Genomic DNA, 13668 nt, shown 5'->3' with positions numbered 1-13668 from the left:
ATAACAATCCCTTTATTAATCCCTCTTGGGATTATTATTTACACCCACACATAGGCCCGAAATACACAGATGCACATACACGCACACACACACACACGTAGACATGCAGTTGTTACAAAGAGATGTGAGTGTTGGGGCTGCCACATAGTCAAAAATCTACTTTTGTGTTTTATATGTAAAATCTATAGCCTGACTGATACTGGAATTTTGAGGCAGATACTTACCTCAATATTAGTGTAATTTTTAAGCATCCAATAATGATATGTCAGCAGATGCAGATGGTATTTATTTAAACATACATACATACATACATAACAAACAATATTAATTCAAAAAAGAATTGTGACCAAGATACTATGATGGATACTATGTAATATTAATAATCTGGTGACACTGTTTAGTTTGGCATTGCGGTACTGCAGTTTCTTGTTACTTATCGACAGACACCGACCAGTGCTGATATAAGATTAAATAATCTAATATCGGTTGATATACTGATCTGCTTATCAGTCTAGCTCTAGTAAAATCTTAATCTTTAAAGTAAGTCGTAACTATAGCTATCAAATAAAGTACAATATTTGAGCAAATGTACTTTGTTTACTTCTACCTATTGTATTTACATAAAGCTCTGGAAACAGGACAAAGAGGAGAAAATGTGCATTATGTGAAGAATATGATTAATTGTTTATGTTATTGTGTTTTCTGTTTTTAACTTTAACAGTTTAGAAGAAATACCTGATTGGCTTTTACTTTTCAGGCAATGTTTGGCGTACAAAATAAAGTTTTTGGTAATTCTAAATACTGAGTATAATCTATCAAACATGATATAAAAGTGTGATTTAAACTATGTAATCTTACATGAACAACCACGAAAAAGAACGGATTGTGATAAAAAAAAAAATTAAATTATTTTACAATCAAGCCTTATAATTTTGTAAGTCGTTCATAAAATTACTTTTGACATTTTGTCCAACTGTACCTGAAGGCAGCATGGCTCGGCTGAAGCCAAAGGGGGAGTGGTTAAGGTTGAGTCACAGTACTTTGTTGCTAGGCTGCTAGCTAATGGTATCCCCAAACAGTCTTTTTTGGGGTGGTTTTTGCCGTTTTTCTTCTCGAAATCACACAGCCATGCAAACACCTAAATAGTTTTAAAACGACAAATGTATGCCAAGATACATCGGTCATTTTAAACAATCAACCACTGCTTAACAGTTACCTCTGTGCTGGAGTTAAACAAACATCGTTGGAGGGCAACTCAACGACATCTGGGCGCGTTGCTTGCTAACTTAGCATAACGTTACTCGTTGCTAGTTGACATCTCAACAAGTTGCTGCAGTGTTTGTTAACCTACTGCAGATATTTCGATTATATGGCTTTCCACGAGCGTTAACGGTGTCGTCAAATGTCAGTGCAACGTTAGCTAATGGTGTATTGCTTCATAAACGTGAGGATCCAGGGTCTCTGGGCGGAATAAAATCCCCGAACAAGCTGTCAAGATGGAACTGCAGAGATCAACGACATGAAACATGCAAGTGGATGCTTTTCTGTTGAGGTAAATAATATTTTTTGTGCATGGTAACAATGAGATTGGATATGGATATAACGTTAGGATATGGTGCAGCGTTGGCGCGAAATATATAAAAACACTGCAGAGCTCTGGAAATCCAGTATTATACACAGTGGTGGCTAGTAATTAAGTTCATGTAACTTACTCAAGTACTGTACTTACATTTACATTTACTCATTTGGCAGACGCTTTTATCCAAAGTGACTTACATTTGAGGAACAACATACAAGCATCAACAGAGCATCAAATACAGATCTACAACTGACAATACATACTAGTAAGAGCAGCAATAAGTACTAGTAAGAGCTCATAGTACATATCACATCAATGGGGTAAATACCTAGGGAAGGAAGTAAGAGTTAACAAAAAGTGCAATCAAAACAAAAAAGTGCTATCAATACAAGATCATTGTAGGGGATAGAAGAAGATGAGCACAGGACGTGCATGTTAGAGGTTAGGGGTGTTATAAGAGGAAGTTTTCTTGGAAGAGATGAGTTTTCAAGAGCTTCTTGAATTTAGAGAGGGACGCCCCTGCTCTGATGGCGTGTGGTAGCTCGTTCCACCATCGTGGTGTCACAGATGAGAATAGCCGGGACTGGGATTGCTTTGTGTGAAGGGATGGCAGAGCCAGGCGGTGTTCGTTGGAGGAGCGTAGCAGCCGAGAAGGAACGTAGGGATTTATTATGGAGTTTAGGTAGATGGGTGCAGACCCAGTAGTCACTCTGTATGCAAGCATTAGTGACTTGAATTTGATTGTGGAGGTCAGTGAGTAATGTAGTGACATGAGTCTTTTTGGGCTGATCAAAAACCAGACGTGCTGCTGCGTTCTGAACCATTTGTAAGGGTTTCGCTGCACAAGCTGGAAGACCTGCTAGGAGGGCATTGCAGTAGTCAAGGCGAGAGATAACCATGGCCTGTACCAGAAGCTGGGTGGCGTACCGAGTGAGATAGGGCCTGATTTTCCTTATGTCGTATAGAGCAAAGCGGCATGACCCCAAGTTTCATGACACCCAAGTTTCTCACCACCTTGGTTGGAGTGATGGTTGAGGAGTCAATTTGTAGTGTGATGTTATGGTGGATAGATTGCTTGGCTGGAATGACCAAGAGTTCAGTCTTCGAGAGGTTTAGTTGAAGGTGGGAAGCCTTCATCCATGCAGATATGTCCAAGAGACAGTCCGTGATCCGCGCCGAGACGGTGGGAGCGCCCTTGCGGAAGGATAAGTAGAGTTGTGTATCGTCTGCGTAGCAGTGGTAAGAGAAGCCATGCGAGCGAATGATCGGCCCCAGTGAGGTGGTGTAAATTGAGAAGAGAAGGGGCCCTAGCACTGAGCCTTGGGGCACCCCTGTGGAGAGGCAGTGGGAGGGCGATAATTGTCCTTGCCACAAAACATTGTAGTAACGCCCCGAGAGGTAGGATTCGAACCACAGGAGTGCTTTACTCGAGATGCCCATTGCTGAGAGAGCGGATAGCAGGATCCTATGGTTGACTGTGTCAACTGATAGGTCAACTTAAGTACAAATTTGAGGTACTTGTACTTTACTTGTGTACTGTACTGTACTTGTACTTTACTTGTGTTTTCTTTTCATGCCACATTCTGCTATTACTCCACTACATCTCAGAGGGAGAAATTGTACTTTCTTTACATTTTTCATGTAAAAACATTTCATGGTTCCACCTTCACATGAAACGTGTAATAATTTTGAGCTATGTACTGTTGGTTAGACAAAGCAGGCCTTGTGAAGGTGATTGTGACGGTATTGCTCACTATTTTCAGAATTTCAAAAATCGATTAATGGAGAAAATAATCAGCAGAAGAATCCATAATGAACATAATCATTGGTGGCAGTCCGATCCAAAATAGTTAAAAATTAGCTCCCCTCAACAGCTACAGCATTATAATCCTGCATTTCCATTAATGCATAAGTAATAATCTAATCTAAAATAATATAACAGTCGCAGGACATTTTTCTTTCTACAGTAAGTACTTTTACTTTTAATACTTTAAGTAAATTTTCCGGATTATAGTTTTACTTTAGTAACATTTCTATCAGGAGCGGACACTTTCAAAAAAGCAGGGACTGGTGCATTTAAAATTAGGTCAATTAATCTGGCTGTTTATACCTGAGTTGGACAGTACAGGATATTATTCAAAGTTAATTTTGGATTGTAATCAAGCTGTAGATGTCATACCAAAACCACTTGTTATGGGGAGCATTAAAGTTTCCTTTCCAGTTTAACAAAAAGTACAGTTTTCAACACTACATCTTGTGACTAAATAAATACCCGTAGTATTTTAAAAATTTTGGCTTAATGTGTAGGTAACATGCCAGAAGGACTAAACTGAATATTCTTTCTCTTGCAGGTGGGTAACTTATGAAAAATAACTATGAACTGGAAGGATACAAAATGGTGACTGTTTTCCCATGCACAACCCCATTCACATGACAGCAACAGGGAGATATGGGCTTCCTAAGATTGGTAGGCAGAATCATGGGTAGGATCAGTACTTTCAGGTCCTATCAGTTTGTGCTTCTCCTGGCTGCTGCACTTGCCGTTGTTGCTTTTTACTACTTTGGCTCAGAGAGGCAGAACTTTTCCAGCACTACAAAGAGGATCAAGCACACCCAGGCCAGCCACAACACCAACAGAAACGATGCAGACTTAACTGTGGACACCGGGCTCTCACACCCAGCTGGGTCTGAAGAGCAAGAGATGAAGAGCAAGGTATAGGCGGAGCGGGCGTGGGATTCTGGCCCAGGAAAGGGGATGGTGACCAACGCTACCACACACTCATGATGTTCACCAAGGTGGACAAGAGCCGGAGCCTGCAGGACAAGTTCAGGGTGGCCATGTTGTCTATGGTTAAGCACGGACACTTCCTGGAAGGAGAGATGTTGATCCTGCATTTTGTGAGTGACCAGGCCAGCAAAGAACTGGGAGAGAAGATGCTGCAGGAATTTCTCCTTGATGCAACATTCAAGTATGAGGTAAGCAGTCTGCACAGTACCATAGCTCTGTTGTCTATTGATTTCAAGATGAGAAGAAGATGAATCCTCACAATGTGTGACCTGATGGTTTTATTTCTTGTAAAGTTGCATTTGAGTTGCATTGAAATAACTTGACTTATGCTATTGCACAGCGCTGTCTAATGGGCCAGTGGCAGACTCTCAGGATGCAAATTTGTTTAGTTTTCTTAGTTCAGCATTCAACACTTCAGAATCAGTTGATCAGTTGATCAGTTATCAGTTAACTTCTGACTCGGAGAGTAATTTTTGCACCTGAAAACACCATTTTGATTCAAAATAACCCACCTTGTTACCTTTGGTGAACAATGGCGGGGTTTTTTTGTGTTGTTGTTTTTTTTTACCTCTTTTGGCGTGTGGCCCTGTTTTTAGGTCTCAAAGTTCTCTTGATTCCAGCAATTAGAGAATCCTCAAGTTTTTATTTGATTGTCAGTGTGGTATTTATGTTAAGTTAGGTTAACGTTATTGTCCCCAAGGGGAAATTCTGATTGGGCACGGTGCAGTGTTGCTTCATAAAAAACATCACAAAAGATATAACACATCACAAAACACATCAACAAGAACCTGAGAAGCATTGACATGTTGTACTTCACAAGAGGAAAATATTTACATAGAAGAAAAAGGACATTGTTGACAATGTCATAGTTCCATAGATTATAGTGCTAAAGTGCTAGTGTGATGGTTGCACATTGCTCCACTGAACTGAAGTCTGTGTAAAGTGCATATGCTAAGGTGCTAGTATGTTTATTGCACCGAGATCACAATTAAATTGCAGAAGTGCTCACATATTTATTGCACACAGCACTATTTTACATTGTTCAGCAGCTTAATGGAGGCTGGCACAAATGATAATTTTAGGCGATTGGATTTGCATTTTGGTACACGGAGTCTTCTTCCTAATTTCCCTAGCCTGTTTCATAACTGCCTGGTAATACAGGCTCTGTATAGGCTCATAGTCTCTCAGCCCTATAATTTTCATGGCACAACAACCATCCAGCATTTTGGCAACGCAAAAAGTAACAAACTCAAAGTAACAGTGTATCACTTGCATATTGGTTGGCAGGCAGTGGAAAATAACGTCTTTTTTGCCCTCCAAGGGAGCATTTTCCTTGGAATGTGACGCCACATGAAGAGTATGAATAAACACAACACATTTTTCAAAACATACAATCGAGGTTAGAGCTATGTGGTGTATTTGATTTTTCTTTGAGAGATGGAGATAGCTGTAAATGGGTTGGATAGAAATAATGACAGATTTAAAACACAATTTACTAAAGAGGTACTAAAGTCTGCCGTATTCTTGAAACAACATGTGACTTCGACTAAAGACAAGTGTTTTCCAAAGGCAAGGTGAAAAGCCTGATAAAATGTCTTCCATTCAATCCACCAAAAAACACCAAACAATAGTCAACAGCAAAGAATAGCTGTTCGGCATTGTCAGAAGATTTGGCAAATTTTTCATGGGCGCAATCCACATACTCAGCTCAGTTGCTCATCCGGCAAATGCATGTTCCTTAGAAATGTGGCACCATTTAAAAGCGAAATAATCAGGCTTTCCAGCAGTATAAGATGTATTGCCAAGTAACAGTTACAACAAAGAAATAATCTACTAAACATAATTTTCTTTCTTTTTGTGTGTAGTTTAGTTTGAGAACCACTGCTCTAGAGAAAGAAATTGGCTGTTTAAAGTTGAAACACCTGGGGGCACTGTTGGCCTGCCAAACTAATCTCCCACTAATGGGGATATCCCTCCCCTGTTGTCTCTGCCAAAACAGAGGATTATGTGCTCTCTGTGTTGCTCTTTCTGTTGCATGCAATGCCCTGCCCCATTTGTCCTCTTTTTGTATTCCTCACAGAACACAAGATCATAAACCTTTTACAAATTACTTATCCCCTTTCCTCACCATCCAGGCCTTTGCTCTCAGGAATGTCTCATCATCTACAACATCTGGTGTGCATGGTACAGCTCTGTATTATCTTAGGCTGACCCCATGCCCGCGTTGGATTGGTTAGAGGCTTGCTCAGCTTGGTATCTTGGTAGTTTTTTTGGTCAGATTGTTTCCTGTTAATGTCATTCTCTCTACTCAGGCTGAGCTCAAAGTCTTGTAGGAGCACAGCTGAAGTGTGTAATGTAAAATACTGGACATGTTTACTGTTCAGGTGTGATGGTTAAGTGCTGTGACACTTGCTTCTCTAATATAAAAAGGATCTGTGGTGTTACCAGGTTGTTAGAGAGGACCAGGCATGATCTCTTTCTCAAAATACAGCCCCTGCAGAGATTATCCCTCACCCCTTTCTTTAATGTATTACTCGGCCAATACTAATTGTTGCTCTTTGTATAACTAATAGTTAACCAAGATACAAAACACATTTGTAGGACAGGTAGTACAATGTATTGGCAGTATTAGCAAGATGTTGTGGGGCCATAGAATATAGAAGCTCCTTCTAATTAACATCACAAACAAATATCCAAACATTTTGGCAAAAAGAAACACTTTTTGGAGGGATGATTTAAAAGCAGAGTGTTGCTGTGGAAATACAGTGTAGATATTGTGAAATATTTCAAGTTTATAAGAGAGAGGTACAAGTTTACTAACCAACCTAAGGATATAGTGCCGTTAGTCATTGGAAGTGTTCGCTCTCAGCACATTGCAATTTAAGAGTACATTGCAGAGCTTGACTTATACTGGATTTGGATTTAGTTTAGTAACATTTTGATTAGAGCCAGCAGATCTGCGAGGTCTACACTGGCTTATTACAGTATATCGTTATTGGTGTGCATGTCAGCCGATAAGTTACAAGAAATTGCTGTACAGAAATGCCAAACCAGGCTCGAGGTAATTAAGGTAGTTTGTCCAACAGAAAGCCCTGACATATTGATTTTTCAGCTGTGAAATGTCCACTCAGTGTGTTGCCTGGTCACAGTCCTTAAAAATTTTTAGGCATCTGTAACAAGATTGTTTATGCGTTTTGCTCTGATGGTAGCGTGCACGGCCCATGTATTAAGACTCCGTCACAGCCGGCAGGGTTGGAGTCCGACCCGCAGCCCTTTGCTGCATGTCGCCCCCTCTTTCTCTTCAGCATTTCCTGACCCTCTCCAGCTAAACCATCTCATTAAAGCAAAAGCCTGAAAAAATATGTTTATGTAATGCATATATTACAAAACTGATTACAATCAACCCATATTTTATCAGATTTTTTAAATTCTGTTGAAATATCAGTAAATATCTACCTCAAAAAGCTTCAGTAGCACTTATAGCAGCAATACATTTGATAAAGATTTGTGACCAGCATATGTATTGGGTGGTACATTTAATGGTTGAAAAATATAATATATATTTTTTATTTGTATGAAAAGGCAACTGCTTCTAAATTGCCTCAAAACATATCTTTGGCTGGGGGTAATGTCCCCAGTGCGACTCTCTTTGTTGCATGTCGAATGGCGATGGTGCAGTGAATAAGACACATGCCTTTGGTGTGGGAGGCCGAGGTTCAATTGCGACACATCCAAGACACGACATTTAACCCCTAGCTGCTGCAGTGGTGTACAACAATTGCAAGTTGCTTTGGATAAAAGCGTAAGATTATATAATGTAATGTCATTCCCCACCTCTCTTTCCCCTTGTTTCCTATTTCCCTATCTAGTGTCCATTCTCAGTTTCATGGTGTCATTCCAGACCAGCGCTGTTAAACATCATGGTTTGAGGTAATGAATCATGAAATAATGTTCTGATACAAGTACAGCCTCTGTCTCCTCTGTCTTTCCTGATGTGGTGCACCGGTACACATAGAGTCCTGCTAAAGTTACAGATGGGACGGGGAGTCCCCGGGGGCCGACAGGCAGTGTATATGAGCATGTTGACATCCTTGTCTGCTCATCTCGAGTGTCATCCCTTTTTATTATTTATCTTAAAGGCACATGAGGGTTAGAGACAGTAGTTATGCAAGAGTTTAGCCTCCATCACTTCCCCAACTGCGGTAACTTCAGTGACCCACTTGACATTCGCAGCAAACAGCCTGCAGAGTCACACTGCCCAGGGGCTGTGCTCATTACTGCACAACATACTGGAGTCTTTCTGCACTGAAGCCGTCACTTCATGAAATGTTTTTTTTTTTTTTTTGTTTTTTTTTTACGAGTGTGTATTTGAGAATATTTTGTAACTGACAACAGGGTAGTGCCACAATGTTACAGCTAGATTAGCAGGCTCCAGTCAATACAAAGCAACTGTCAATTTGTAAAAAGTAGATACACATGTTTTAAGCTGATGATACACGGGGCAACTTTTTGAGCAGTGTTGCTGGGCAATGTTGCTAGTGGCAAGTCCGACTATGTTTTGAATGGATAGCGTTCAAAACATAGTCGGACATAGTCAATTTTCATCCTCTGTTCAGCAGAAGTTATGGTAAGCATTAAGCAAGCCTGGCCACAACAGTCAGAAAAATACATTTTGGTCGGTACTAGCATCTAGCAGTTCTTCAAAAAAACAGTACAACCTGCCAAACATCTCCAGCCTATAAGGTCAACTTTGTGCAGCTAGTTTTGTTTGTGAACTAATAATATTACTTACATATACTGTATGCACAAAAAATCTGCCACAAATTATATTAGTCAAAACGATGGCTTGGTGTAGTTAGTCAGCCTTCTAGGCCTTACAAATACTCCCACATAAGCCTTTACTGTGCATTGATAAAATTTCCCTGTCTTTGTACCTAGTCTTTGTTGTTGATGATGTCCTGCTTTTTAGTAATCGTCCATCACAACACTAAAATTGCAAATGAAATCAAAAGACACTTTTGTTCTCAACATATCAAATGATGAGTAACTCACCCTCTTTTGAAAAAAACAACAAAACTATGTTGCATTATTTATTGTGGTTCGCTGGGGAAGGTAGTGAAATTATGGTTTAGCTGATTTTCCTCCATAAGTTGTTTGTTAGTGAAAGGCCATACAAAATAGTTGATAAAATTTACAAGAATCTTTCAGACAAAAAATGTTTAAAATGTTATAAAAGGTGGAATTAAGTTTGTCCTAGTTTGTAAGTTTCTCTATCCATAGTTACCGTTAATCCTGTTTGACCAAGTTGTATTCATTGCAGTGGAAGACATTGTGCGACATCATTGCGCACAATGTTTTCCCTCAACTTGGCTTAAATATGTTTTGGATAAAATTGTTATTCTGCACTGAGAACTGTGGAAACCAGAGCAGCAAAACGTGGAAATGAGATGCCCCCTGTGGTAAACATAGATGATCTGATATTAGCACTGTGATACAGCTTGCATAACTAGAGTAAGTTAAGGTATGCAAATCTAATACTGCAAGTGCATAAAATGTAAATGTGTCCTTTGTAGTACCAGTGATTACTTATCAGGACTTAAACAATATTACTTATTCTACCCACAGCCTTTATTTATGTGCCATTATATCACATTATAGACAGCAGTCCAGGACAGCACTGATTTCAAAAACAGCTGAGGGCTTACCTTAATCTGCCAGGGATCATTAAATTATGTTTGCCCATCGAGGCCTGATTTAAAATATGACTGCCATATTGTCCAGGATTTATCTGAAGCCTCTAACATACACACTTATTGATGCCAGGCTTAACCAGAAAAGGCCAGGATCTCCTCAGGAAATACGGTCTGTCCCAAGCCAACATATTTTTTTTTTCCCTCTGCAGGAAATATTTAATAATAATCACTGCTTTCTATATTTAAAAAATCCTCATACAGTAATCTGTAGAGAATATCTAGTGTACATGATCAGAGCAGAAACTGCAGCCTTGCAGCTGTCGTGGGATTTAAAGCTCAGAGTAGCAGCACTGAGCGGCAAGGAACTTGGCCAACATATGAAGCATCATTTGTAGTCAAAACATTTAACCTTCCTTTCCTGTGTAAAGCTCGTCATTTTTAATTTGTTCTGATTTTAAAGAACACAGTAGATGGGTTTAAACTAATTTTCATTAGTGTGTGTCACTATCAGTTTTCACTCATTAAGTTACTTAATTTGTCCCCTTGGGGAAATTCATTTTTTTCACTCTAGACATGAACTGGCCACCCTCTGCTCTCCAGGCCAAGTCCCTGTGGACTAAGCTTCTGGGCCCATATTCTGCATATGAGTTGGTTTTGAAAGATGTCCCATACTCTCTGATTCTTATGGGAAAATGCAGCCACCTGCAGTGGAGGGCTTGTCGTTGCTGACAAATTCAAATATTATGATTATTTTGGCAAAATATCGTAATAAAGTATATGTGTAATTCAGTATAATGTAATCCTGTTTTCAAAATGATTTTTTGTGCATAAAAAAAGATAATTACCCACAGAAAACACTTTGTTGAGGTTGGTATGAGGCATTCACTGTCTCTCATAACAGTCCAAACTGGACTGTTGTCATGCCATGTTACAATTAGAAAAATCTCAATAGTCTCATAAAATGGCATCTTTAGTAGTTCCCAGCTGTAATGCAGTCAGGACATTGTTTTACTAACTCCTCTGTGTTGCAGGTGTTGTTCCATGACGTGGTGGCTCTCACACAGAAACTGTTCCCTATTGTGGAGGCCATGCAGAAGCACTTCAGCGCCGGCTCCGGGGCTTACTACAGTGACGCCATCTTCTTCCTGTCTGTTGCCATGCATCACATCATGCCTGAAAGTAAGGAAAGAACTATTTGGTTTTGTTTACAGAGGTTTTGAGAAATCTGTCTGTGGGATTTCTGCCACCACCCAAAAACAACTGGGTTAAGTGGCGCTCTAAGCATTAACAAATTACATTTACAATATGTCTTTCTAGAAACAATTGGCCTCATACAAGAACCACGAGCAGATTTGTTCTTAAGTGGCTTGTATGGGCGATGTAGAAGAACTTGTTGCATTCACCAGTGTTCTTGTATTTTGAATTTTCTCTTGTGTAAATGTTATGTAGTATGTGTATAGCCTAGACACTATTGATGTAAACAAACCTTTAACAGAAAACATAACAAAACTAGATTTGATTGATGATTAGTATTTTCCTGTGTATTGAAATTCTGTCATTCAACATGAAAGCAGGTTGCAATGCTGTATTTTAAAAACTGCTATTGGACCTACCCTTCAATTTTCGATCAAGAATTGCACCTTAAAGTTTCAAGATGTCACTTTCTGTGCGGAGGAAGTGGTACACAGCAGACACCAGAAGAAAATTTGGGAAGTAAGAAAAACCTTTCAGTATTTTCAGTTATTAAATTACTTAATTTACCTACTGGCTGAAAAAGGGTCTACACATTACATCTAAGAAAAGCATACTGTTATAGGTTACTTTATATGACTTGAAATTAGTATTCTGCTTTGAGTCTCTAGCAGACCATGTTTCAAATTCACTTAGATGCTCAGTTCACTGCTGGTGCACAGCTGGAAAAGTCAGTATGGGCAGGTATCTAAGAGACACGTGGCATGCTGCAGAGGCCCTGGGGAGCGAGGAAGGAAGGGTGGGTTATGTTGCTGCTGCCCACATTGGTGCCCCCTGTGCTGGTGCAGACCAATGGCAGCGACCTTCTCTTTTGTGCACTGTTGTGGTTCACTTCAGTGGATGTGCAGCATGGGGCATCACTCCACAAATGGACCAAAACATCCAGAGGCACACATATGAAACCTGAAGTCTCCGTCTTGCAGACAGCAGGGCACCTTCCCGTTTGAGGTTTTTAAAACTTGGTGCAGGCTTGTACTGATGTGCTTTTCACTGTGAAGGGAAGAGTTTCTGTTTTTCAGAAGTTACACACATTAAACTATTTCCATAAACATGGCAGTACTGGGATTTCAAGATTCATTTCAGTGAGCTGTAAGCTGAAATTCTTCATTTATTAGCTTTCCACCAAAGAAAGATGTCCACATTTGAAGGCTTGACAACCCCAGTGGTCAAATTCATGTTTTCTTTAAGGTCCTCCATAGCACATCAAAGTATGCTATTTAAATTACTCTGTAAAGTACGATTTCAATTAGAGAACAGAAGAGGAAAATAGTGAAGAAAAACATGAATGACTTCAGGCAAAACAGGATGATAAATAAAAGATTGTGCTTGGGGGAAAATGTTTTGAGTGCATGGTTGACACTCCGCTGTCAGTTCTGAAAAGTAATTTGTGGTGGAGCACAAAGTTGTTTTGACAAGATTTTAAACATATTGCCAATGTGGCACCGGGTGTTTTGTTCAGCAGACGTTTTTTCTCCGTTCAGAACTGGAGGTGTGTGTCTCGTGTCACGTTGTGTCCTTATTGATCAACCATGTGGCACATGTCTGCTGTGTGTGTCCAAGTGGTCACACATTTCTATTTAAAGACAGCTTTTTATCTATAAAGGGCATAACGTGGTTGTCTTAACCGAGAGAGAGTAGGATTACGTGGTGCACAAATCTCCACCAGTGTTATTTTCTTCACACAATACATCTTTAATTTAACCTTTTTTTTTTCTAAAACTCTTCATTCAGCGAGCCTCACAGCAGACACAGAACATCGTTTATGATTAATGACAGTGAAACACAAATATAAATAGCAGCTGCAAGTGGGAGGGCTGGAAATTTAACATCCACTAACTTGTGAAGTGGGAGATGTGATTTTGGCGAGTTTAATTTAGTTGTCAAAAGAGAAGGAAGAAATTGTCAGCACTTTCGGCTTAAGCCAGCTACATAGCCTGTTTGCTCAATAAATGTGAAGTTAAAATGTTTGCAAGGTCTTTACTTTTTATTAGACATTTGGAGTCTAGACTCAGAAACACAGACATTTCTTTCATTAAAACAGCAGTCTATTTTGTACTCAACAGTATTTTTATAAATTCTTATTTTTGTACAATACACAACAATATTTTGCTTATAATAACATTAATGTCACAACACAAACAGTCACATGCTTTATTGATCTATTATGGTTTATTAGAAAAGGCTTTCGGTGTCACCATGGTGTAGATCTACACACGTTTTGGTCATGGACCTTTCGTCAGACATCAGATTCACAATGTGAAACGAGCGGGCTGAAACAGCCATTTAGAAGGTAGAGCCCAATCTAACGCCTGGGACTACTACCAAAAATAAAAACATTTTAATACACACAAAAACAT

At 39.5% G+C, this 13668-nt stretch overlaps 1 protein-coding gene across 1 annotated transcript in view; it reads left to right on the top strand.

Moving 5' to 3' along the window:
* Nucleotides 1–4281: 4281 nt before the first annotated feature.
* Nucleotides 4282–13668, top strand: part of xxylt1 (xyloside xylosyltransferase 1) — a gene marked incomplete in the record, with an annotated part of 60359 nt that continues 50972 nt past the window's right edge. The window contains 2 exon segments of the mRNA XM_038715712.1: nucleotides 4282–4555; nucleotides 11092–11239. Of these exon segments, the coding sequence (XP_038571640.1) occupies nucleotides 4361–4555; nucleotides 11092–11239 (343 nt within the window).

The sequence above is a fragment of the Micropterus salmoides genome, unplaced genomic scaffold (assembly GCF_014851395.1).
Source record: "Micropterus salmoides isolate LMB-PRFRI ecotype aquatic unplaced genomic scaffold, ASM1485139v1 Ms_hic_scaffold_13, whole genome shotgun sequence".
NCBI lineage: Eukaryota > Metazoa > Chordata > Actinopteri > Centrarchiformes > Centrarchidae > Micropterus > Micropterus salmoides.
This window is presented reverse-complemented; position numbering and strand designations above follow the sequence as displayed.